The 26090-nt window shown below is 43.8% G+C and overlaps 2 protein-coding genes across 2 annotated transcripts in view; one reads left to right on the forward strand and one right to left on the reverse strand.

Annotated features, from left to right (window-relative positions):
- The first annotated feature begins 3270 nt into the window (after window positions 1–3270).
- RASSF6 (Ras association (RalGDS/AF-6) domain family member 6) lies at window positions 3271–14879 on the forward strand. The gene is made up of 10 exons (XM_010016799.1): window positions 3271–3341; window positions 8967–9045; window positions 9494–9645; window positions 10814–10905; window positions 11213–11397; window positions 12121–12222; window positions 12868–12919; window positions 13765–13883; window positions 13969–14066; window positions 14804–14879. The coding sequence occupies exons 1-10, from the start codon at window positions 3271–3273 to the stop codon at window positions 14877–14879; spliced, it is 1026 nt and encodes a 341-aa protein (XP_010015101.1).
- Window positions 14880–19318: 4439 nt separating this feature from the next.
- Window positions 19319–26090, reverse strand: part of LOC104407501 (alpha-fetoprotein-like) — a 15331-nt gene continuing 8559 nt past the window's right edge. Inside the window, exons 6-12 of the mRNA XM_010016803.1 lie at window positions 25204–25301; window positions 24503–24632; window positions 23893–24107; window positions 23089–23221; window positions 22415–22512; window positions 21356–21574; window positions 19319–19523 (exon numbers count right to left, since the gene is read on the reverse strand). Of these exons, the coding sequence (XP_010015105.1) occupies window positions 19319–19523; window positions 21356–21574; window positions 22415–22512; window positions 23089–23221; window positions 23893–24107; window positions 24503–24632; window positions 25204–25301 (1098 nt within the window). The remainder of the gene's footprint in view (window positions 19524–21355; window positions 21575–22414; window positions 22513–23088; window positions 23222–23892; window positions 24108–24502; window positions 24633–25203; window positions 25302–26090) is intronic.

Below are 26090 nucleotides of genomic sequence, written 5' to 3' on the forward strand. Positions count from 1 at the left end.
TCTACAGTTGCTTCCTTTATCATTGTGTAAAAATCAGTGTGGCCGTTTGCTCTCACCTTTGCTTTGTCATTCCTTGGTTGTCCTGTCCCTCTGCTGTCCCTTTAAGCAAATAACTTCAGGATCACTGTGCTTGCTGAAATTAAACAAGTCCTCTTATCTGCCTCTCCATTAACAGTCTTCCTTTGGAGTTGCTCATTTTCTACCTGCCCCACTTTTCATTTACTCCTGGTTTTCCCTTCTGCTGCTTTTTTAATTCTTTCAAAAGTATTTTAGGCTTCAGTCTCCCCCTGAGCTTTAAGTTTCTTCTTACTGAAGTCTCAGATCAGGAGGTTAGTCTTAGCTTCTTTAAGTTCTTACCTGTATGAGGGGATTCTGTGGTTCTAGTCCAGCTTAATGTAATGATGAAGACACTTGTCTAACACTAAGCAAGGTAGGAGACTGCTTTGAATAGATGGCCTGAACCATATATCATTGGAAGAACTGGAAAATCAGCCTATTTTTGTTAGTTTAAATCATAGAGAAGAAGCGGGGTGGGGGGGGAAGGCAACCCACATTTCACTTCTGTTTGCTTCATCAAAAGAACTACAGGAGAGTAACCTGGAAAACAAGAAAATACCAGCTGGTGATAGAATATCTGCCAGGATTTACAGAGCACCAGTATAAATATAATGTCATTTGTAGTGTCCAGTAGTTGTGCTGGGGAAGTCACTGCATGTTCCCAACCTGTAAGTTTCAGGGTTAACTAAAAATGAGGGCTGTGAGATGTGTGAGCTTCTAGGAAGGGTACATGGAGTGTTTTATCTCTAGGGTGAGCTGGTGGTGTGGAAGTGTTTTGTACAAGTTTGATAAGCAGAACTGGTTACATCACTGTAATGAGCTTTTTGTGCTTCTGCACCAGCTATAGAAGAGGCCAGTCTTTGTCCAGGCACTGAGGAAGGGACAAGGGGGAGGCTTTGGTGGGGAATTGTTCCCATCACCAACTACTCTTTGTTTCATTGTCAGCATTTTAATGGCATACAGCTGATTTAAGATATGCCCAAGGTTTTTAAGGCAAATAATCCAGCAAAAGCCATTCACTGTAACAAAACAGTTCAGTGATTATCATCTCTTGTGTAAAGATCACTTCTCAGTCTGAGCTTTTCTTTTACATGAATCAGATGAAGGTCAGATTATATTGAAAAGAATGCCACTACCAGCAATGAAGCAGTGCAGAAGCTTGCTGGAGTTGCTACCAGTAGTACTGGTAACTTGGTTATTGATGTTCTTAACGTGTTGCTTCCTGATGGATGGGAGGAAGCTAAAGTGTACATCCAGCTGTCCAGGTGCCAATGTACATCAGTTCCTCTGCACCATTTAAAATTGGTCTGAAATACTCTGGCATAGGCAGTCAATTCAGTTGGAGGTATTTGTAAATCACCTAAAACCAGGTGGCAAATGGTTACTGAACTCAACTCATTTCAGAGACAAAGAAAGAACAAGATTATACTGATCATATACAGTGATCTCTTCTTTCTATACAAACTCATGGCTGTACAGAAGTCCCCGAGGTTATCAGATTCCACGTGTGTTTCTGCTGTGGTGGATGTCACCCACAGGACAATGAGACGTGGGATCTCTCCTGCTCCTGTTCGTGAGCTACTGATCCAGTGCTGCTAGAAACCCTAGCTGCTCATGTAAAGCTCATTTTGGTAGTGCACCCTGGGTTTAAAAGTTGTGAAACAATGTCCTAGACGTTGTGTAGGGTGAAGATACTGTGGTTTTACACAACTTCTTGTTTGTCCACGTTTATTTTAGAAGTTATTCTTGTATGACTATGGAAACTTCAGGTAACTTCTAAACCAGGAGCTCAGTAGTGTGGGATCACTTGAAGCTAGGCACTTACTCGCTAGCTAGCCATGAGATTTCCAAGCCTGGATTTCTTTCCTAAATTGATTTTCTGAAGGCTACTTGGTATTAGTACTGTAGACAACAAACTACTTTTCAGAGGTGTTACACCAGGCTCTGTCCACACAGTCTGAAATCAGGCTCAAGTCCATCTCCCAGCGTGAGGGAGAAAGGACATCAACTGCTGTTAAGTGAATGCCTCTGCCATCATGCCTATGTAAGAGAGAAATACAAGTATTTCTTGCAGTAAGAAATACAATTAATATTTAGAAATAAAAGATGCACTTCCAATGCAGCCTTTCAGATGTTACTGTTTTCTGTGGAGCTCATTTCCTTCTTATCTTTCCCACCTACCCCCTCCCACCCCCCAGCCTTTTTGTGTGTTGCCATGTCTTGGGCTGAGACTAAGTTTTTTTAGTGCAGTATCTGTTGTCAATCTTAAGTCTGAGCCTCTTCAGTTACTTTCCTCAGTCTGCCTTTTCTTCTAGTACCCGAGGGGGAATAAAGGCAGCCAAGACTTCGTAATTAAGCTTATTGAAGAATGCATTGTTGAAGTCTTAAGGGGCTGGCTTGCTGCCTACACAATGTGCTGGAATTGCAGCATGGAGATCTGTAAATTATATTGCTACATCACTTTAATTATAGCCTTGTGCTCTCTTTCATCTTTTTGCTGCTTTCTTTGTGCACTGCAGGACACTATTGATGACCAGCACTTCTTCTCTTGTCTAGCTCTACAAACCCAGTTAAGGGCTGGTTTGCTGAGTCACTTAGGGGTTTTTTTTGGTGACCCTGTCCAATGCTTTATCCATAACTAACCAGTGAATGCTTACCAGCAGTTGCAGTCTGTCTGCTAATGAGTGAAGTGTAATCATGGAGCTGTGGAGTGGTCCTAAAACTACTTGAGAAAGTCTTGGCATATGTAGTACTTGGATAAAGAAGTTCTTCCCTGTGAGGCACTGGCACAGGTTGCCCAGAGAAGCTGAGGCTGCTCCATTGCCGACAGTGTTCAAGGCCAGATTGGCTGCCACGTGGAGCAACCTGTTCTGGTGGAAGGTGTCCCTGCCTATGGCAGAGGCTTGGAACTGGGTGAGTTTTAAGGTCCTTTCCAACCCAAACCAATCTGGGATTCTATGATTTAAGGTACTGTGATACACTTGGTGGGAATGTCCTATGGCTTTTTTACTAGGAGTGGGAAATACATGGGTATTAGGGCTGAGTACAAAGAGGTCAAAATGCAGTGTAGCTAACCCTTAGCTTGAGTCTCATCCTGTTTCACTTGGCAAACTGAGGCTTTGTGGTTGTGTTTACTACTTGGTCTTTCTTAGTGGCATTAGTGGCTATAATTATTGTTTTAACCTTTTGTTTAGATTCTTCTCTTTGGAATAAATGAAGAAAGTGACTATGAAAGCACAGCATCTACCTTCTGTTTCCATCAATGAGGAGAAGTTCATAACCAGGTAAACTACTAAAAAAACTCCAAAACCACTTAATGACTTGGCTGCTTTCTTTCAAATCACTCTGTATTTCTTCATTAATAGGGAATCCTGTAGAGAGCTGAGCCTGTAGCAGCAGCAATTCCTAGAACTTGCATTCTGTCAAGTGTCTCCAGAACAAAGTTGCCCTTTATATGGATTTTAAAGAACCAAGTGTTAAACTTCTTGGTCTGTAGATTTTGTTTGTGTAGAACAGCACTTTTAGAGGATAAAATTCCAAGTTAGCAAAGATGACATTCCTATCTTTGGAATCTACTGGAATTTAACTCTGGAATGAGTTCCAGAGTTCCACTTGAGCTCTGCTTGTTCGAGGCACAGGATTTGGTCTGTGGCTACAGGTGGGGGTTTTCTTTGCAAAAGATCTGCTAGGCTCCCAGCTCTATTCTGTGTAAAGTGGTTGTTTAACCTCCTTGTAAAAAGCTTGGAATTGCACTCGAACAGTTTTTCATGGGATGCTTTCCCTTGATTAAATCTGGCTGGCAGGAAGTTTTCCTAATGCTTCCATGAACCCAGAGCTGCCTGCCATATAGCTCCATCCCCTTTCTAGGGAAATAGCTTTTCCCTTGTTGACCAGAGCATAGGAGCTGGAAGAGAGGGCTCTTCTTTCACTTCATTTCCACCTCTCTTAATATTCTTGTGGGAAGAAGGTAAGTACACATGCATCTAGGGATGGGGCCTGTAATAGATATTCTCACACTGCAATAGGTATTTGCATCTGAATCCTGATACTCTTCTATATGTGGCACGAGTAGTACTGTGAATTTCTCCCTTTTTAAGGGTGTCAGAGCTTTGCCCAAAGCATGCAGACAATAAATGCATCCTTCTCCTAAAGAGTTGTTCCTTTTATACTGCTACTAATTTGGGACATAGTGATTTTATGTTAAAGGTAATTAATCTGTGTGAACTTTTATATGCTTGGCATATAAAAGCATTTGGAAATGTACCAGATGAGCCAATGTGTTTGAGTTGTTATTGCCTGTTCAAGTAATGATATGTGGATCATGGTCAAGACCTTTCTCTTAGTCATGGTTTAAAGTATGGTTGAAGCCACTTTGCCTTGGGGAAAAAAAAAAACAAAAGACACCAAAAAACCAAGTGTTTCAAGAATCACTGACATACTGTGTATGCACTTGAGCTTCTTCCAATGCAATTTTCTAGCTACCATCCCCCATCTATACCTTCAGTTGGCTGTTACATTGAGGCTCTTCCAGTTGTATTGTGTGAATCTTGCTGATGTAGCAAGCCTGCTGTTTGGAAATTGTACAAGGGCTGGATCAAAAGGCTGGCCAGGGCATTTGGCTGGCTGAACTATTGTGTCTTTATGAATAACTGCCATAAATATCCATGGATAAGTGTCTAGGAATTGAGGGAGAAGGCACAGGTGAACTGTCCTGTTTTGGCATTTCAAGTGAAGACAATCTGGGCTGTATTGTGGTTTACCAGCAGGGCTCCTCACCTTACAGCTCCTTTGTATCCTGCCTTCATTACTGAACCAAGTGGTGATTCTGCAGTAAATATTACCTCTTTGGGTTTGTCTCTATGTAGTTCTACTAATTACTTAGCTCAGGCTTCCAGTAACGGCTGCATTTGGCTGCTGTCCCAAAGCTGTGCTATGAGGACAGTCTTGCAACACAGAGCCCCTGATTTTCTGGCAGCTTAGCTCTTCAGAGATGACCATGCACCCCCTGGTTAGGGCAGTCTTTGGGCCTTCGTAATTGAAGATGTGTTACAGAAAGACTTCTGGAACTAATAGGCTGGAGCATGTGTTACTCCTTTCTGGGGTTAAAAGAAGGAAAAATCTTTTCTTTCCTCCTGTCCCCACTATACAAGGTCAAACAAGTCAGCAGGCTGCTGTTAAATCTCTCCCTCAGGGCTTTCGTAATGGCTTGTGTGGTTCGTCACTGTTGGGTGCACTAATGCAGGAGTGAAACCTGAAAGATTTATCTGGGCAAAGTCCTGTGGAATTTAATGGGAAGTTATTATAGACAAACTAAGCAAAAATCTTGAGAGAAACATAAATCTGCTTCAGAGAGAACCCTTACTGCATCATTAAGTGCTTTTAGCCTGCAATTTTATTTGCTTTAGGAGCCAGCATGGCTTAAGAGTAATAAATGGGCCCCAGAGTATGATCTGGGCCTCCAGGAAACTGATCACCCCAACTTTCTACTTGGGTAAAGTTTGAAAAATGACAACTTGGTAATCAATAAAATGATTGCCAAACATATTAGACTGCAAAGTATAAGATGACCTATGTTTTAAACACTGTGCAAGCAGGATCAGCAGGTCTGTCACAACATCTGTCAAACAAAGCTCCCTATCTCCTACTTGCATGTTAATCTCACATTGCATCTGGATTTTGCCTGTGTATGACTCAGAGACATGCTTAATCTTGTTTACCTTTAGCCAGTATGATCCCAATATTGCTTCTGATTCATAGCTATGTCTATTAGAATTTTCCCTTTTGGTGGGATGACCTGAATACCATCCTCGCAGTTCATGAGACAACCTGTAATGAGCTATTCCAGCTCAAAGGAAAAAAGGCTTTCACCAGCTGTATTACTAGGATTTAACAGTTGAAGTAAACGTTGAAAATGCTGTTTTGGTGCCACTGGAAAACATCTTTTGAGAGTTGCAGTAAGTTCCAGTAAATAATTTACATCCAATCTGTTAGAAGGGAATGCAGTTAACCTTTTTGAGTTCATGGTGCAGCCTTTATTCTAATGTTACCTGCTGAGTAAAAGCCCTGAGTATCTTTTCCCTTCTCACCATGGGAAAAGGCTCACCAAGCAGAAGGACGCTGCCAAGTTCAGTCTAAGTGGAGCAAGGATAGGGAATGCCAAGGAAAACTTTTGACTGGCACACTCTGCATACCCCAAACACAGCCATGTCCATCTGTCCCACCTTGGCACTCTGCTTGACATAGAATCAGATGTCTGCCAACCTTGTCCTGAAGGAAGAATCAGGTGCTGCAGGTCTGTATCCTATGTAGAGACATGCAGTGGTGTACTTCTGCTTAGCATTATGCAGAGATACTGTGTTGTCCAGGTGCTGTGGGTGTATGTATTGATGGTAAGAGGTGGCTGAATAACACAGTCATAAGCCACAGAAGAGGGTGTACACTGCTGGAGTAAGACAGTGATAGTCCTGGGAGAATATACTTTCGTTGGAACACTTAACATTATACATACCAGTTTCCAACCAAAATTACTTGTATTTCTCTGTGTAATCCATCCTTCTAGTCTCTTGCACTGGTCTCATAGAATCAGAGTCTGGTTTGGGATGGAAGCATCCTTAAAGTTCAACCGGTTCCAACCCCCTGCCACAGGCAGGGACACCTTCCACTAGAGCAGGTTGCTCCAAGCCCCTGTGTCCAACCTGGCCTTGAACACTGCCAGGGATGGGGCAGCCACAGCTTCTCTGGGCAACCTGTGCCAGGGCCTCACCACCCTCACAGGGAAGAACTTCTTCCTAAGATCTCATCTCAATCTCCTTTCTCTCAGGTTAAAGCCATTTCTTGGTACTATAGTTGAGATCCTCTGACTCACTGACATTGTTCTCTTGGTTGGTTTTGTTTGTTTGTTTTTAACTTTACCCAGTCAACTGTGGAGCTATTTAAACAGTTTGACTACATTGAGTCACCATCTGGTCAGAGAGGTGTGCTGGGCAATAATATTCATCCTTGAAGTTATCTTTCTGAACTGCTTGCAGTGATGGACAAACTGATCCCGTTCCTAGGGGAGAGACCACTCTTAGCTTTCTCATTTGTAATAAGGGTGCTGCTTTCACCATCGATCCCATCCTCATGTTCTGGGTGTGTGGTGACTGTTACAGGGAAACAACTGTGAAAAATTCCTACACATCCCACATTATTTCTTTGTTTGTGGTGATCTCTGGCTGCTGAAATAGTAAAATGCTTTTTCTACTGAGCATCATTCTCGAGTGTGATTTGGTTTTCAGTGATGGTGCTAGAAGGTGCATGGGGTTTGGTTTGGTTTTGTATGGTTTGTTTGGGGTTCTTTGGGGGGGTTATGGTGGTTTGGTTTTGTTGTTTTGTTTTTTACTGAAAGTTGGTGTAGGAACAGTAATAGCACTTCTGATGGTACATGAGTCTCGAGTAGTTTCAGTAGGTCTCAGTGCAACTTGCTGTGAGAAGAGCTTGCAAATGCTGTCTGTTCTGTCTGTGGTTCAGCTCTTGTACGTCAGGCTAGACAAAAGCACAGAAAGAAGAGTCTCTATTTGCAAGCACACTCGGTGTTTTCACTCCCCACTGCAAAGCAGTGTGTTAAACCAGCTTTGTTTTTAGTCATATCAGTTGGTGCTTGAAGATTGTCTATGAGGAAGAATTTGGATGCTTCCATGCAATTGTTTCCCAAGCTTACTTATCTCTGCTGCTGGAAGTTGCTTTCTTGAATTTCAATCTAAATCATCTTTGCTGTTTAATTTATGTGACAGTGTTTCATTCTTGATGGTCTTGAAATATATATCACTTAATTCTGCCTTGGTCCTCCCTAGCCTGAGTTGCAGCTTGCTTTTTTATTTTGTAGTTGATGCTACTTATCACTTCCCTGCTTCTTGGATGCTGTCAGCTTGGTGTTTATCCTTCACCAAAAGTCATGTGAAGAAGGCAGAGTACTTTGACCAAATTGGGCCTTGAGCTGTAGTTCAAGCAGCCTTGCCCTGAAGAGGATATTCTCCTTGTATGTTGGTTCCATCTCAGCATGGCACAGCTGACTTGGGACCAGCAGCTGCTTAGTGGCAACCAGAAGGTGCTTTTCCCCAGCGTCAATGCCAAAGTAATCACCCCCCAGCCTGTATTTGCACAACATGGCATTTATCGCCCCTTGCCTTGTTCACAAGGGCTATATGTGAGTTTGTCAATGATGGAGACAGGCATAATTATCTCCGGTGGTTCTTAAACACTGAGTTTTAAACACTGCTAGCACCAGTGTGCCTCATGTTGCCTTTCTGACTCAATGTAGCACTTTCAAAGAATAATGTTATGCTGCTTTTTGTAATTGCATCCTGATCTCTGTTTGAAATCCAAGATGATGGGCATGATTATAACCCCTGCTTGTTGGCAGAGGCTCTCTTCAACTCCATCCTTTCTCCTCTGAGCAAAGACTTAGTGCCAAGCTGTTATGTCTCAAGCAGAAGGAAACCGAAATGCTTTCTCTAGACATACTGGAGGTATTTTGAAATAAGAAATGTATCTGAAAAAGATATAAAATCCCAATGAGAGCCCTCATGCAGGGAAAACAACTGGTAACCTGACTGCAATCATCTGCAGTGCTGGAGCATGGGAGTGTTGTTCCTGTTTGCTTCTCTCCATGACTGTAGCAGAAGTCCAAAGTACAAGTTATTCTGGGGCAGGGTTATTAACGTCACAGCAGACCATGAGTAACTTATTTCCTCTGCATATCAGGCCTGTAAAGAGGCAACTTAAAAGTAACCCAGTGTCCTGACAAAAGTTCACTTCTGGAAAATGAAGTGTTAATCATTAACAAAACGGCACTGGGTACGAGATACAGAGCTTTACAGTGATATGGATGTTAAAAACGTAACTCTTTTCATTGTGATCTTTTACTCTAGAGAGCAACTCAGTTTGCTTCTGAAGACTTATAACTCTTACTATTCTGATCAAGAAAATCTGCAACTGTCACATAGCCAGGTAAGTGTGAAAGTAATACAGAAAGCACAATGTAAGAGCAGGAAAAACTCTAACGGGCACCGATGTTGTAGGGAGTTGTACTGCAGATGTTTGTGGGGTGCAGTTCCCCTACTCTTCAGCTTGAACCCCCGGTGTGTAATGGTAGGATGACTGTCACTCCATCAAGGACAGAATAATGTTATCTCCTGGAGCGTGAACCTTTAGTGCAGGGAAGTGTTGGGAATCTGAGCCCCAGAAACGCATCCTCTATGGAGCTGAAGGAGGGATTGAAGCATGAATCATTTCTCATACCACAGAGTACCTGCTTTAGCGATCTGGACTTGTTTCTCCTTCACAAGCTGCAGTTCTGCTGGCTTAATGATTTCACCATCTTCCTGTTACTTTGAGGGGAAATCAATGATTGTCTCTTGATTATTATTACTCTTGTTCCTTTTTTCCGTTCCCCCAGCGAGAAGGAAGCAAACCATTTATTGAAGGAATCTTGTCAATATTTTGGGGCATTCGACATCCAATCCGATTGAAAATTCAGGATGAGAAGCAGATACCCTCATTTGTAACCCTGAAGTCTTCTGACAATGTGGGTTTGTTCCCTAACAAAAGGTAATGAATTAACCTCCGTAAGAAGAGGCATGGTAGTATTTAAAGACAGCTCATGTTCAATGGATGTGTCTGGCTGTGCATCCCAGATTCACCAAAGGCTGTGGTGGTCCTTCAACAACTTCTGCTGGGCAGAAAGGTTCATCATTGTTGCATCTTTGCCTGGCTTTCAGCTGAAAAGCAGCTGAGAAGGTGGAGGAGGTCACCTTCCCAGGTACCTCAGGTGTGAAAGCGTTGTCTCTCAGGGCAAAGCTCTAGCCAGGAAATGGATACTGGCTTTGTGTGAAATCATATATTAGACTTTCTCAGAAACACACACCACCAGCTGCTCCTTCAGGCTGCTACCTTTGGTATTGCCCATCAAATCCATTCTGCTGATGAGACTCGTGCTAGTTTTGCTGTAGCTTTAAAAACTGATATAGGTTCTCAGAGTACTTCTTTCTGTTTTGAGCACTATTTCTCAAGCCTTGGTTGGTGAACTTTGAAGTGTGTCTGAGCTGGAGCTGAAGCTGAACAATGTGTAATATGAAGGCTGAGCCAATGTTTACTCTGAGGAACTCCCTGATAAATTCTGTATTTCGGAGCTCATTTTCTTAATTATCTCTTGGTTTAGGTTGCATGTGGTACGTGTTAGAACTGTGGATTTAATTCTGCCTTCTCTGCACCTCTGGAGTTCCAGTAAAGTCAGGAACTGTCTTGCTCCTTGTCTCTTGCTGTAGAAGTTTAGGGATGTAACCTGGCAGAAGTAACCAGTGAAGAACTCAAGTCTGAGGCAATTCTGGTTCTCTTGGTTCCCCTTTACCAGGTCTACTGGGACAGGGTGCATCTGGCCTATATGATGGGGTCAGTCTGGCAGTTAAAGTTATGCTTTGCCTTTTATTTCTTAAAAATATTTCTGACTGGTGGAGATCTGAATCTTAAAGCAAATATTAATTCATGATCAGAACAACATGAACCTGCCCTGACATGCTTGAAGGTATGCAGAGCAGCTTGGCTGTTTAATCTTAAATGAGCTCTTTAAATGCAGAGAACACAACTCAAGTTGTTGTTTGGCATCTTCACTGGAGTTAGTTGAGTGTGTTTTGAATATATAGGAAACGGATTTTTAATATTTTCCTACAAACTGGTTAATGAACAGTAATCAACTATAAATGTATGTTTTGTATTTCAGGGGAATGACACGCTGGGGAGAATTTGATGACCTCCATCACATTAGCGGGGACACACTGAAATCTACTGAAGAAAAGGCAAACCTTGAGGAAAGTTAGTATTGGTGTTCTTACGTTCACTAAAAATTCTTTGTTCTGTGACTGCAAATATAATCTGACACATTAGGCCTTCCCTGCCAGTAAAGGGTTATCTCTGTCTCTGAACATCTACTCCATGCTGGTGAAACACTGATGTGCAGCTGGTTAGTGAAAAGGTTGCTGTGCAGGTATCTTTTCAAATGGCCACTTCTAATGGGCTGTGATAATAATAATAGTAATAATAATGATGATATTGAAACCCTTCCATCCAGAGGTTCCTTGCTGTGGGGTTCTGGCAGCTATCCAGGTTTGTTTCTGTCCAGGTTATTCCTGTTACGAAAGCCGCACGCTGATGCCCAGGAGCCAGCAGGACCAGGACTGCGCCACCCTGCCCCGGGCCAGCAGCACAGCAGCAGCTCTGCGGAGCAGGACCCAGCTCCCAGTGATCACCAGGACAGAAGTCGAAACTCACAGGTTTTCCATTAATGGCCACTTCTATAATTATGAGGTACAAATGCTTGGTGCCATCACCTGAGGTTTGGGTACTGGGACAGCTCGGAGTTCCAGCAAGTGGATGGGGGCCTCTGAGCTGATGGGCACCTCTCCAATGGCCCCATGTATGGCCAGGAGGGTGTTGGTGGGCCCTGAGCTCAACCCCGTATGATGGGGTCCACAGCAGTCCTGGTACCAGTGGTGTTCTCCTGAGGACACTGCATGACCTGTGCTTTGTCATAGAATCACAGGGTGGTTGGAAGGCACCTTAAGATTCATCCAGTTACAACCCCCTGCCATGGGCAAGGACACCTTCCACTAGTCCAGGTTGCTCCAAGCCCCTGTGTCCAACCTGGCCGTGAACACTGCCAGGGATGGGGCAGCCACAGCTTCTCTGGGCAACCTGTGCCAGGGCCTCACCACCCTCGCAGGGAAGAGCTCCTGCCTAAGAGCTCATCCCAATCTCCCCTCTGTCAGGTTAAAGCCATTCCCCCTTGTCCTGTTCCTCAGGCCCTTGTCAAAAGCCCCTCTCCAGGGTTCTTGTAGCCCCTTTAGGCACTGGAAGCTGCTCTAAGGGCTGCCTGAAGCCTTCTCCACGCTGAACAAGCCCAGCTCACTCAGCTGCACCTGACAGCCTGCTTTGTCCCAGAGCTGTGCCAGTTTACATCCTTTGTGGTCCTTGCTGCTATGTGGAGCAGCCCTCACGCTCACGCCCTTTTGCTGCTGGTTTTGTTCCTAGACATCGGTTTTTACTCCAGCTTTTGGATCAGAAACCAAAATAAGAATCAACAGCCAGATGAGAACAAGACAAGTAATAGAACAATTGCTTCAGAAGTTTAAGGTGAGAACCGCTTCTCTTTGAACTGAAGCCCAGGAGAGGAAAACGCAGCTGCACTTAGAGCCTTTCCTAGCACAGACACATCTGTGCAATGCCCATGGCCTTGCTTCCCTCTAGTGGCGGACCCTGGCAATTGTGTTGTGCCTAACACAGCTGGGAATTCTCTTCTAGCTCAATGGTCTGGGAGATGGGTTCTGTTAGATTCGGGCACATGGGAAGCTCCAGACAGTCAGAGTTAAAAGCAGTTCTCAAGATCAGTGCCAGGCTGTCTGAAACTACCTTGTTTTGTTATAACTTGCCTGGAGACTTTGCTGTGGCAGAGCGACTTCTGTTGACTTCTCTGAGTAATAACACGAGGAATGGAATTACAGAGCAGGTTGGAAGTTGTAGAGAATAAGTTGAAAAGTAATTGTTCAAAAGGGCTGCCGTTTACTGAAGGTGGTTGTGTGGGCAAGTGAATCCCAGGGTTCTGATTTAAATACCTGAATTGAGAAGCACAGAGTATCTGCTGGCAGCGAAATGCTGGGTCAGTCTGAACACTGCCAGGGATGGGGCAGCCACAGCTTATCTGGGCAACCTGTGCCAGCGCCTCAGCACCCTCACGGGGAAGAACTTCTTCCTAAGATCTCATCTCTTTGTGTTTAACAGATAGAAAACAGCCCTCATGAATTTGCACTTTATATTATCCATGCATCTGGAGGTAAGTTGGACACTGCTGTGTGATCCCTTTATCTCTAGTGACCCTCTGTGTGTGTGTGTGTGTGTGTGTGTGTAATGGCTGGACTCAGAGTGACAGGGTTCATCCCAGGCATCTATCCTTGTTTGGGCAGTGTGGAAGCTGTGTGGCTTCACGGCTCTTCCGGAGACCCCTTGGGCAGGTGTGGCCCTCTGGTGGAGGGGAGAACCTGGGTAACTGTGTGCTGGTATAGCTGGTCATGTATGAAGGCTGAACAGGGCCTTTGGTGTTCCCACATTCCAAGGCCGTGTTAAAAAGCTTTTCTGCCCTAACCATTGCTTTGCGCAGTGACAACCGTGGGATGTGGGATACTTCAGTGGATAATTTCGGATCCCTAGTTAAAAGGATCTTTTTTTGGTGGAAAATTTTTACTTCTGCAACACACTCTTGCTTTAGGAAATAGGAAATTTGATCCTTATTAAAAGGAATACCTGAAAGAATGGGAGAGAGAACTGATGGGCATATACCTTAAATGTCAGATTATGAAGCTGAAATGATGTTTGAAGTCTATGAAGTAAGTTTTGTAAGGGAGTCAGGGTCGAGCTGATGGGTGGGCCTGGATCAGGCTTATGTGGCTACCTAAATCACAGGTCCTTTCTGTTGTGTTTGCCCATTTCTTTGGCCATACATAGCATAAGTGAGGTGCCACATCCTCCTGCTAATATGCGTTGGAGCCTTGTTTGTTATCTAATAACTGTACATCAGTTGAATTCAGGGTCTTTGTCAAGAAAAAGGGTTACTGGTTGTGTGAGGCACCCCAAGGCACTGTTGTGTGTTCTCTGCATCACCATGTTTCTTTTAAATCCCAGAGAAGAAGCAACTGAGGAGTGGGGACATCCCCTTACTCCACAGACTGCTGCAGGGGCCCTCAGAGAAGATTGCCAAGTTCTTCCTCATGGACAGACATGTGGAGGAGATCAGCAGTGATGTACGTATTCCACCGCTTCTAGTAGTTCCCACCATTCTTCCTAGTTAGTGTGGTTGCTGACATGCATTTCTTGTCTTCTTGCTAGGTTGCTCAGTATATTCAGTTCCATCTTCCCTTTTTGGAATCGATTCTGCATAGAATAAATGAAGAAGAACAACAGGAGATTCGACAGACGGTTGCAAGGCAAATAGAAGGAAAAGGAGTGGGGTCACGTTGAAGCCGGGAGAATATTCATAATTAGGGGCTGGCTCAAGAAGGGAGTGGTTTCTATAGCAGAGTCACTGTGCTGCAATTGTTTAAGCGAGGCTTAATGGGATTTATACTCTTTTCTATATTCTGCATACCCAGATGAGCTGCTGCTGTTAAAGACTGCAGAATAAATACTGACCACAGACATATGGGCGGATCTTCCCAGGAGATTCTGACTTTCAGTGACACTTTCATTTTTATTTTGTTTGTTTTCTGAGCCTCACACTGGTTCCTCAGTTTCTGCTTGCTGCTGTGTATTTCGTTGGACTTGGGTAGCATGGCATTTAAGGGAGCTTCGTGCTAATTTCTTAATGTCCCTTTAAAACATCACTTGTGATAAATGCTGCAAGTTCTTGTGGTGGTAGCTCAAAATGCACAACCAGTACACATTAGAAACACAGTGGTGTTTCCGAACAGGTGTATGGGTCTTGAGGTCAAAAGCAATGACAGCCTGCACCAGCTGTGGAGCTGTTAGCAGCTGCCTGTGTGGTAATCTCTTTGAATCAAAATAGCCAGGAAATATAAAGAAAAAAATCAATAGAGAATAGCAATTGCTATGGGAAAAGCTTTCATGGCAATGTTTCTCAGCCATTCAACTTGCCTGTTAGAGTTTGGGTTGAAGTTTTGCAGGATTCTGTTGATGAAATGCCTTTTCTCTCTCTCCATCTCAGGTACCTGAGAGAGAAGAGATTGATATGTCAGCACATTCACAGTCGAACTGCTCGAAGAACGGAGACCACAGTTTGAGGTGAAGGGCCTGTCATGGACACCCCACACTCCTCTACCTGAGGAAGGTCAGCGCACTGGCATGAGCAGGATGGGACCTCAGAGCCCTGATGGCACAGGAGGGTTCCACATGCTGAAGCTTCTCTTCATAATTATGCAGCTGAAACTGATCCTGCTCCCCTACAGCTCTGGAACACAAGTTGGGAATCGCCCCAGAAGTTGCACTACACCCCCCCGAAAGACTGAATATAGCTTAAGAGAGGGGAAAAATTGTTATGAAAAGCACAAGGCTCTAAAACCTACTAATTTATAGACTGGTATGAGAAGTCTAGCATGTGAGAAAAATATTGCAATAGCCAGTGTGTTAATTGTACAGAAAATAGGAGAATTATATATATGGGTTTCCTTCTATTACAGAAATGTTGAATTACGTTAGAAGAAAGCTTTTCAGTAGAGGTAAGTGGCAAATGATATTTATGTATCTAAGGTTGCAGTTAAACTTTTCACTTAAATTAAAAACCCCCAGAATATCTGTGCAAGAGACTGAAATCCCCCTGGCTTCTGAACAGTAGATGTTCAACTTGGTTAAGCTTTGAGCTATAGTTAAAAAAATACAAATGGCAACCTTCCCACTTAACAGCTTGTCAGTTCCTCAACATAAGGGGGAGCTTATGTCTGTGATATCCCTTGAACTGCCATGTTAAGAGCTCAAACTAAACACTTGGATCTGCTTTTGGGGTCCTGGGAGGCACCACAGGGTTTTTTGTTGTTGAAACAAAAGATTCCAAATTAATTCCTGAGTTTTTTATCTAAGGGTGGAAATGAGAAGTGTTCTGTGAGGTGTAGACTTCATGGCCTCAGTGCAGTATTGGTGCAGCCTACCCTGGCACAGTGTGCTGGGTCTTCTCCAGATGGCTCCTGCTTAATACTAAAGCTCAAACTGTAAAGGTGTAAATAAAATCCAACTTGTGCCTGAGGAATTGCCCTCTTCTGTTAGTTTGTCTCTTACGTGGTATCTGTGTTTTGCATCAGTTACCTGAAGCAGGTAATGAGATAAACACTGTGAGAAGAAAGGAATCACTGTGTGGGAAATGGTGCCTAGAAATCATGTAGAATAAATCAAATATGGAAAACTTATCATTGTCCAAGATGATGGTGATTTAAAAATGACAAGTCATAATTGAAGATATTGTGGTTTGGGCCAAGGGGTTTATTTGAATGTGCAGTCTATTACAGTCTTGCCCAGAAAATAATTACAGGCGAGGTTGCAGAGAGGGAAGAAATGAAGATAACTCAGCAGTTAAGATGCATGGGTTTAAGTAATAGTTGCCTTACAGGTGCAAATCTAAGTTCCTTAAAGCACCAGAAGTGTGTATGCAGGCATTATGGACGTGTCCCCAGGCTCCACTGAAGTACCTGTTACCCAAGCTGTTGGAGGTGTGAAACTTGCCCTAAACCGTCACAGGTCATGGAATGTCAGATCTCTGCAGTCTGAAGAAGGCCATGGCCAAGTTCTCGGCCAAACCCAAGCAAAAGTGGCTGCTTCAGCCATGTCATGGGTGGAGGTTTTTGTTCCTCTAAGGCCAGGTGAGTTTTGAGCACCAGGTGCAATAGTGATGTACCATGGAAATGGTGCTAGAGCAGACATACAGCTTTGTGTGTATCTCTGTGCTTGGTTCTGCCTGAATTCTTGTAAAGACAAGTTGGAACCTCTTTGCAAAGCAATGTTCAGGTAGATCAAATTCAGGAGCAGGGACACAAGCTTGTCTGACTTCCTTGGGAAAGGGTAAGTGCTACAGAGATCTTGGCCTGTGCTATGGCATCTTTCTCATTTGAACCAGGAGAGGATATTGAAGTATTTTTATGCAGAAGAGACTGTTTCTATCACATGTTCATTTTCCTAAATGCTTGAGTAATTGTGCGAAGGTGCAGTTATGAGAACACTGGAATAGGAAATATTCATAATTCCTTGGTCTGCAATGAAAAGATAAATCAATGCTCAGACCATGTGGAAAAGAGAGAAAATGTTTTCAAGCAGGTTCTTCAGTCCTCTGTGCATGAACACAATTCCTAAACTGAGCCATTTGTGCCACCTTCTGGTGCTGAAATATTTTTATTTCACTTGTCCTGCTGGACAGGGACAGAAATATGCTGGGAAATGACTATGGGACAATGCATGCACCAACTGGAGCATGCTGGGTTTGAGGAACTACTGCAATAAAGCTTTGGTCTTGCTGTGCTGGATTAAAGGAATAATTTCTGACAAATACAAGTGAGAACAGGGGAGAGTTTATTCTGAAGATTTACTGGATAGTCCAGGTAACACAGCAGTGAAAAGCAGAAAAGACAGAGGCAAAAGGGCTTGCTTTTGAACTGGGAGCCTAAGCCATTAGTGACACAGACAGCAGTGAGAGTCTGTCTCTTACCTGAATTCATATGACTGAGCTTCCCCCAGAGGAAAATCTCAAGTCATCACTGATCAAAATCTTAAAAAAAAAAAAAAAAAAAAAAAAAAAAAGGCCAAAGCCCCCAAACAACCCCCAGACTCCAGAAGACTGATCTAGATCACCATCTTTAAGCTGCAGTACTTGAAGAAGCCCAAGGTGGCCATCTGATTATCGGTTGGGTATCAAAACCACCACTGATACTCTAGTAAAGCCTTGTTCTGTTTTAGCTGTTGCTCTGCTTATGCCCCCAGTATATGAGCAATAAATTAGACCTGAATTAGCAGCCAACTGTTGGTGGCTCTGGGCCTGTGGTTCCTTATAACTGCCTGGTAACCTCACAGCTCCCCAGTGAGTAGTTCTCCTGTAGTGAAATGGTACAGCTGCTTAACCGTTCCTGTGTCATGTGTGAAGTCTGTCCTGGTAGAACAGAGCTGGTTTCCTCTAGGTTGTCTCTCTAATTTGCCAAGGTGATTTTGACATTTGAGAATTGTAAAGGGGTTTGCAACGGTGTGGCTCCACGTTGCTGTCAGCCACAAACCTAATGAATGGGTTTTGGTCTCATGATTTATATCCTTAGTGACAATTTCCATTATTCTTTCAGTGGATTTCCTTAAGGTAATGTGCTTTCTCTCTTAAGGTTTGCATGCTTAAGGATCCTGAACAACTAAGAAATTTAACTGGCTTTAAGTTACTTGCTTTGGCTTAAATTTTACATCTCCTTAGTAATTCTGAATCACTGTGACAGGAACCATAAGTGAGGTTTGCGTGTGGATTCCTCCTCATCTGGCTGAAAAGCAGTTCCCCAGCCCAGCAGTTCCTATGGGAAATGTGGTTTATTGAGAAGCCTCTTGTCCCTCGTTTGCAGCAGCAGATGAACTGTAGGTGGTGTAAAACCACCCAGATTTCCTCAGATTTGTGAGTAAAGAGCCACAAGGTAGTGTTGTGCACTCTGGCAAATCACTTCCTGTTTATGCTTCATGAATATCAGAAAAGATATGCTTGCTGTCAGGCTGCAAAGTGTCTTCCAACGTGCTGCGGGAGCTCTTCATGCTGATAACATTTTTTCACTTCTCTTTATAAGTTCTGGACCCTGAAAAAAACCAAAGTATCTATGAGCAATAGCCAGAAAAGTGATGTGGTGGTGTGTTTGTGAACAAGCAAGCTGCCATTACCCAGTGTGGCAGCAGTAGGTAGTGTTTTGTTGTCTTTGCAAGTTGTGTAAATACAATGTTCTGCAGAGCAAAGATAGGTTTACCACTACATTTAATAAGCATTTTGCTTTTCCTGTTCAGATCAGGCTGCCTTTGGAGATTTGATGTTTGGGAGGAGGTAGCAGAATGTTTCTTTGCAGGTGTGTGGCTTGGTGTGTTCAGAGGTGGAAATTACTTGTTAATACAGGAGAGACTTTTTTTGTATTTTGTCATTTAAAGGAAGGCGAAGGCTGAGGAAAGCAGAGGGTCAGGGCCAAGGGTTGTGGAGGGTTTAAGCTCAGTGAAGGAATACATCAGAGAGAGAGACGTGAAGCAGGCAAAAGCAGATTTGCTGGAGGGTGAAGAGAAGCTGAAGTAGCTCTGCAGTGTGAAGGTCAACGGGCTACAACAAGGAATGGGCTCCAAGAGAGGAGGAAAACAGTGGCAGGGAATACAAACAGGGAAAATACTTTGACCTAAAATGTGACTGAATCCTTTCTCTCCCTGCTGCTGAGGAACTTCTCAAGTGAAATTCAGTTCAGAACTGAAAATTAACAAATTAAGAGTTAATTTCAGAACTGTTAGCCAGGGAAAGACCTTTGTCCATGTCCTTCACAGGTCTGGTCCCAGCAGCAACCCAGAAGCAACAGATGGAGCTGAGCTCTGTATCCATCAGTTGCTGCATGTAAACACAAGACTAATTAGGTAAGTCCTTTAGTGATGAAGCAACTATCAATTGATATCAATGTGTGCGCAGACAACCAGATTTGCCTTTGGAAACAGAACTGTAGGAATTCTGACTAGCCAGAATTGGTTTGGCTATTTAAAGAAGCAATTCCTCCTCCTGCATATACTCCCTGTTTCCATTGTGAATAAGATGAAGCAGAAAGGGCACCTCTCTGGCAAAGCAGGCCTGGGGGTTGCCTCCTCTGCAGCACTGCTCCCTCATGGTAGCGAAGGCAGCTGTGATGGCCGTCAGTTGCTCCTGCGTGATCTGCGGTTTGTATTTGATGAGGTTGATGAGCATCCTGCAAGGAAAGCAGAGCAAAGCAAGGGAAGCACACAGCTTATGGTGCATTTCTCCAACCCTAGTCCTGCAACGTCCCTCTGTTACTGTCCACTTCCTTTCTACAGCTTTTTCATTTTTATTGCCCATCCAGATAAGTATTTGCAGTGGGGACCAAAGACGTGCCCGGTTCCCCTGGGAAATAAAACATATGTGCTAGGTTTTAGCGTTGGTCCACCCCAGAGAAGCTGTGGCTGCCCTGTCCCTGGCGCAGTATTCAAGGTCAGGTTGGATGGAGCTTGGAGCAAAATGGTCTAGTGGAAGGTGTTGGGGTTAGAACTGGATGAGCTTTATAGTCCCTTCCACCCCAAACCAGTCTGTGATTCTACGATCATCCATGAGCTAAGTGTTCAGGTGGTGTCTGTTGTGCACCACGCCACAGGGCTCAGGACAGTTTGGGCTCACTCCAGCACAAGTTAATGGCCAGGGTAAGAATAAGAAACAGGAGGGTAACAGACTAGAAGAGACACGTCTTACTCCTGCTTCTTGTGCTGTAACTTCTCCTCCTCAGTTGTACACAAGTCTTCATGGAAAGTGAACAGCCCTGGAGTCAGTGATAAGGGCATATAATGCTCATCCATTTCCAGTTTCCCTATGCACGGTCTCCTGAGAGCATAGGAGCTGCTGCAGCAGTGGCACACGCCTGGGTTTATAGGAGCTGTCAGGTGTCTTCTGCATATTTCTCCAAGCACAAGATCCAGCTTTACCAAGAGAAGTGGAAAAAAAATTACATTATTTTTTTATGGTCAAAAATACACACTGCTCTTAAAGTTATAAAGAATAACAGAGAGCTTAAATTAAACTTTGTAAGGTAAGTGACAGTTTATTTTTTGAGTGAATGGTGGCTTTTGTCAGTGCAATAATTTTTCAGAAGTATGTCTGTGTGGTTCCAGGGACAGTCCTTTGCACACAGAAATGATGTGATTTTTGTCATGGTTTTAGCCCTGCCGGTAACTCAGAACCACACAGCTGCTCACTTACTTCCCTCCCTTTCTTCCCTCCAGCTCCCAGGGGGATGGGGATGAGAATCGAAAGAATGTAAATCCCATGGGTTGAGATAAGAACAGTCCAGTAACTAATGTATAATACAAAACTACTGCTACTACCACTGATAATAATAACAATAAGGGAAATAATAAAGGGAGAGAATATAAAACTAAAAGGGGAAAATGAAAAGAAAACCATAAACACAAGTGACGCACAATACAGTTGCTCACCACCTGCTGACCAATACCCAGCCCGACCCGAGCAGCGATCTGGGCCTTCTGGGTAACTCCCCCCAGTTTCTATACTGGGCATGATGTGCTGTGGTATGGAATACCCCTTTGGCCAGTTTGGGTCAGGTGTCCTGTCTCTGCTTCCTCCTGGCTTCCCCTCCTCCCTGGCAGAGCATGAGACTGAGAAAGTCCTTGATCAGGGTAAGCATTACTGAGCAACAACTAGAACACTGGTGTGCTATCAGCACTGATCTCAGACTAAAGTTGAAACCACAGCACTGCACTGGCTGCTAAGAAGGAGAAAAATAATTGTTACAGCTGAACCCAGGATAGCTTTCTTCATAAAGCACACTTGCATGGGCTTGCTCTCCTCTGCGGGGCATCTGTGGGTCTGTGTGGCTGCTCTTGTAAAGGGGATGGTGGAGAAATGGGCGGCTGGATGATGTGCTGAAGCTTTTTATGTAGTTCAATTCGAGCCTTAACTTCAATGAAATGGAGTTATGCTTAGTTCAGGCATGGAAGTACATCTTCAGGCCTACTCAACAGCTTAGTGAATATTCTTTTCACTTACCTTTACTTTTGGACCTTGCTGGCAGCAGAATTTGTGACAGAGTTTCCAGAAGAAATAGGACTGAGATCTGGAGGAACAATACTCACGTTTTCCTCGGCACAAGGCAGCAGCTTGTCCAGGCTTAAGTGGCAGCATTGGGACCCAATTGTAGTCATCTGCTTGGTGAATTTGATCAGCTCTGCAGATGTCAGTTGAGGCATCTTCTTGGTGAAGCTCATGAGGAGCCTGAAACGGTAATTTTTCTGAAGTCGGTGGTGGTGGTGCATGAGGCAGCAGTGAGCAAGACTCTGCCTTCACAAGTTCAAAGCTCCAGTCAAATCCCACGGAACGCTCAGTAGTGCAACCGCAGGACTAAGGCTGATGTGTAGAACTTCATGTAAGCCTGCTTTGTTTTATTGACCTCTCTCCTTTCTCTGACCAGTTTCTTACCAGGTTAAACAAATAGAATTAACAGCAGCGTTGCCAGTTTCGTGTTAGTGGGTCCTTTTATGAGATGGTACCTATGTCTTCCCCATGTTATTTGTTTCCCTGGGAGCATAGGGAGCTTGTTTAAGAGCAAAATTGGACTTGGGTGTCATCTTGGCAGACTAGATGGGGGCAGAAGACAAGCTCAAAGAAGTATACTTGTTTGGGTTTTTTTTTGTTGTTTTTTTTTTTTTTTTTTTTTTTTTAAGAACTGTGTTTATTAAGTTTATTAACTGTTTATAAACTTAAGGAAAACCTTAAGTGATGTAACAGGCAGAAGGAGCCTACCAGGCTTGTTGGAAGCCTCTAATTCCAGGGTCTTTTAGAGATCAAACATGCACAGGAGGGCAAAAAACCCAATATGTCTCCCCAGTGCAGGCCAGCTGAAGCCTAATTCTATGCAAGCAGCTAAAAGGTGTCGTTAAGATTATGTACATACTTTTGTTAGGCATGTGCTTATTAACATGCAAATCAGGCCCAAAGTTCCTGCAGGAGGCTTGTGTCTGCATGTTGTGTTTAAGCACAGTGTATGGTTCAGCTACTCTGGGTTTGCCCTCTCTACTGTAGTTAGAGTAATGTAAGCATGTAAAAAAGCCTTACTCGTTTTGGAAATAGTAATCTCCTTTCTCCTTGTAAATTTCACAGCTCGTCTTCATCACACTTTTAGCTTCATAAATATGTTTCTTCAGTTCCTCCTCCTGAAAAAAGTAAGTTAATTTGAGGAGTTGTTGTACCAGGGGGAATGCAGAATGCTCCACTCCCTCCAGATAAAGCTTGGATTATCTGTAGCTACTTCTTACCTGCTTAAATGCCACCCATTTTTAATTCCATACAAAGCCTTTGTCTATCTGAAACCTCTGTAGACCGCCTGAATGTGATACACATCCTCCTTCAACCACCTTGAAATATTTAGTTTTGTAGGACTGATGGAAGGCTGGGTCTGAGACACACGGCAACTCCTCGCTTGAGAGGTTTACAATGCCCATGTCTTGGTCTGTGACAATAACTGTAAGTGCTTTTTGTGTCTGGAAGAGGGCAACTGGCACTGCTGGAGCACTCAGCGGAGAGCAGGGCTCACAGAAACCTTAGCTCCATGCCTTTTCCCAGCATCTCTGCCTATCCACGTGTAATTACTTCGCAAGTGCTGATTGTGAAGGCTCTGTTGAAGCTTTTTCCATAGGGAGGCCTTGTAATATGTGCTGGTTTGTTACAGGAGCTGTGGTCATATGTTTGAATTCACCAGTATGTGCGGTGTGCAGCCTGACAGCACCCACCCCTCTGCTGCAGCAGTCCTCTGGAGCTCCAGCCTTGCAGCACTCGTGCAGTAGGTCCTCATATCCTTTACTAATTCTTAAAAGCATTTGGGCAGAAAACTCAGGGTGTCTCCTGGAATATTCGTACAGAAACCTGCAATATGTGGAGTACCAGGAATTAGAGATGAGCCAAAAGAGCTGCCTAATGATCATGAAATAATTTGCAGTAACAGATTCAGTTCTCAGCAGACACTGAAGAGATGAGCTCTGCTGCAGCAGTTGCCCTACACAGCGATTAACCCAATAAATTTTCATAAGTAGACCTGATGTATGTTATTTGAAGTGAATTCTCTGTCTTTGGGACTTGATGCTGTGTCTGCAGCATGGAGCATTTGTGCCTAAATTTATTAAGGGTAGGATCAGGGCTTCATTGCACAAAGGAAGATGGCTAGAACAGAAACCAACTGATCTCATTTGAATCAAGATGTGAGTCTGACTTAAGTGTTTTGAATTCAACACTGAAAAGTATATCAAAGCTGTAGCTGGGGCCTGAAATCAGAACTGGTGGTTCCTAAATTTCACAGGCATTTCTTCAATTTTGCCTCTGAAATAACAGTTGTGCTCTGCCCCACATTTGCAGAATGCATTTGCTCTGCATTCACACCTTCTAGGGGTGAGTGGTGGTTTACTAAGTATCCCAAGCCTACATGCTCCCAGAGCAGACAGATCTGAGGGTGATGAGCTGGACTTTTATGCCCAAAGTGTCATCTTGTGACCCACGTATTGACACAAAAAAATGGAAGAGCTGAGGAAGACCCAAGTTACCTGGCTAAGTGTGTGTCCTTTTCCTGGGCAAAACGTTCACATATTCCTTTGTCTTCTATAAACTCCCTGACATCGGGGGACAGGTCTGCAGGTTTGTCATCGTTTTCTGTATTAACTATGCATTCACTTCTTTGTAACAGAGGCTTTTCACAGCACTGCTTTATTTTACTTGATAGGATGTCTTGGTTTGTGCAGACATAGTGCAGAAGCTCTTCCTGTAAAGCAGAAAAAGGAATGAAGGAAATTTTAGAGATTCTGGTCTTTGGAGGGTTTTTTTAATTAGTGTTTTTATCTGCATTTTCCAGATGGAGGGGATGACTCCCAAAGAGAAGAGGTGGCTGATCAAAGCTGTGCCATGCAACTCTGGTATAACAGGGAAGAAGACTGAAGCCCTGTTGATCTATTTGGTGCAGCCCCTTGCTTGCTGTGCCATAGATGCTCCTGGGTAAAAAAGTCAAATGGGAAAATCAAGCAGGTTTTTAGACTGCAGAGTTAAATAAACTCCAGTTTCAGAGAGCAATCAGTGCAGCACAGGAGAAGAAAAAATCTGAAACCAACACAAAAATAGCATTGCATTTCTGCAAACACCCAAATGTTAAATGAGGTTTACCCTGTCACGCATGCAGTCCAGCATGTCTCCACGGCAGCAGTCCTTGTGCATGTTAGCAACATCCATCACGAGTTTGCTAACAGTAACAAAATCAGCTTTAGGGAATCTTTGGCTTATCTGAGCAAGCTTCCTATAACAAAGAAAAATAGTTATTGTTTCGAATCATAATGTGAGGCTGTGATAGCTCCCCTCAATTTATTGTGGAGGGAGTAGCCAAGCCGCTCAGGAATGGTCCCTTCCCTGCTCCCGCTCAAGTTTATAGATGTTCCTTGAAGGCAAGAGCTGAGATTTTCAGGGTTGTCTAAGGACCCCAGAAGACTTTCACTGTGAGATGGTGGAAGGAAACGTGTCAGGTGAGCACAAAAAAATCACAGGAGCAACCTTGTGTTAAAACTAGGTAAGAGAGATGAGTTGTATTTTGCTCACAATCACTCCAACTTTCATCCCAGAGAGATGTGCTCCTTTCAAACTTTGGGTTTAGATTTTGAAAGGTAATTTTTAAGGAAACAATGAGAGCTGTCATGCCTAAATTTGTATTTCTAATCTGTCTTCCTTGTTAGATGCTACTATTGACCTGCATATGACAAGGACACAGCTGGTATTTGAGTGACTGTGCTGTACGCAGGTGTGGAGCTGCCCGCAGCTAACACATGACATCCACAGTTCATTTCAAAATGACAGGGACATGAGGAAACACCCACAGAGCCTTCAAGGTCCTTTCTCCAAACTCGTGCAAGATTCCACATGTGTGTTCCTGCCTTAGGCCATCTTCTTTTATTGGCTTCACCACCTTTGGTGCCTGGTAGAAAGAAGATGCAGACTGTGAAAAAGGATAAAAAGACAAGCCAATGCTTTATGCTAAAACTACTGCTGTGATTGTTCTTTAAACAGGGATTTTTTTAATAGTGAAAGAAAAATGCTGTCCAGGCTGCAATATGAACTGCTGTGCTTGCTATTTAGTTGCTAGCATTTATTAAGCAAGTGTTCCATGTTCCTCATCCTTGTTTTCCACCGTGACAGGTAGTGTGCTCTGAATTCCTGACACAGGTTATGTGTGGGGCATGTCTCTGCAGTGCAGACACCCAGACAAGCAGGAGGTGCATTGTGGCACTGTCAGCAGGGAAATGAATCAGACTTTTGCATTCTGTGTAGCACCTCATCCTCTCTGGGCAGAGCTGGGAGGACAGTGATGCTGTCACAGGGCATGGGGGTTGCCTTGGGCTCACTGTAAAGCTGCAGCTGCCCAACACCCCACATTCAGGCATTTTCATTTAGGAGTTAAAGCTATAATTCAAAAGAGCATTTGAGTCTGATTCCAGCTTGCCTTTAATTCAGAAGCTGAATTCTAATATGCGGTTCAGATGCTGAAGAGAGGGACATAGACCTGCTCAAGAGGGATGTGGACCTGCTTGAGTGAGTCCAGAGGAGGTCACAAAGCTGTTCCAAGGGTTGGAGCAGCTCTGCTATGGAGACAGGCTGAGGGAGCTGGGCTTGTTCAGCCTGGAGAAGAGAAGGCTCCAGGGAGACCTTATAACAGTCTTCCAATACCTATTGGGGCCTACAGGATATCTGGAGATGGATTTTTTTA

The sequence above is a fragment of the Nestor notabilis genome, unplaced genomic scaffold (genome assembly GCF_000696875.1).
Source record: "Nestor notabilis isolate BGI_N333 unplaced genomic scaffold, ASM69687v1 scaffold6396, whole genome shotgun sequence".
In the NCBI taxonomy this organism is placed as follows: Eukaryota; Metazoa; Chordata; class Aves; order Psittaciformes; family Psittacidae; genus Nestor; species Nestor notabilis.

What these genes read in the sequence shown, in the direction of transcription:
- RASSF6 (XM_010016799.1), top strand. Translation starts at nt 3,271, where the DNA reads ATGAAGAAAGTGACTATGAAAGCACAGCATCTACCTTCTGTTTCCATC. An exon ending in AAAGGCAAACCTTGAGGAAA is followed by an intron (nt 10,906 to 11,212) that starts GTTAGTATTGGT and finishes GTTTCTGTCCAG; the next exon opens with GTTATTCCTGTTACGAAAGC. An exon ending in AATTGCTTCAGAAGTTTAAG is followed by an intron (nt 12,223 to 12,867) that starts GTGAGAACCGCT and finishes TGTGTTTAACAG; the next exon opens with ATAGAAAACAGCCCTCATGA.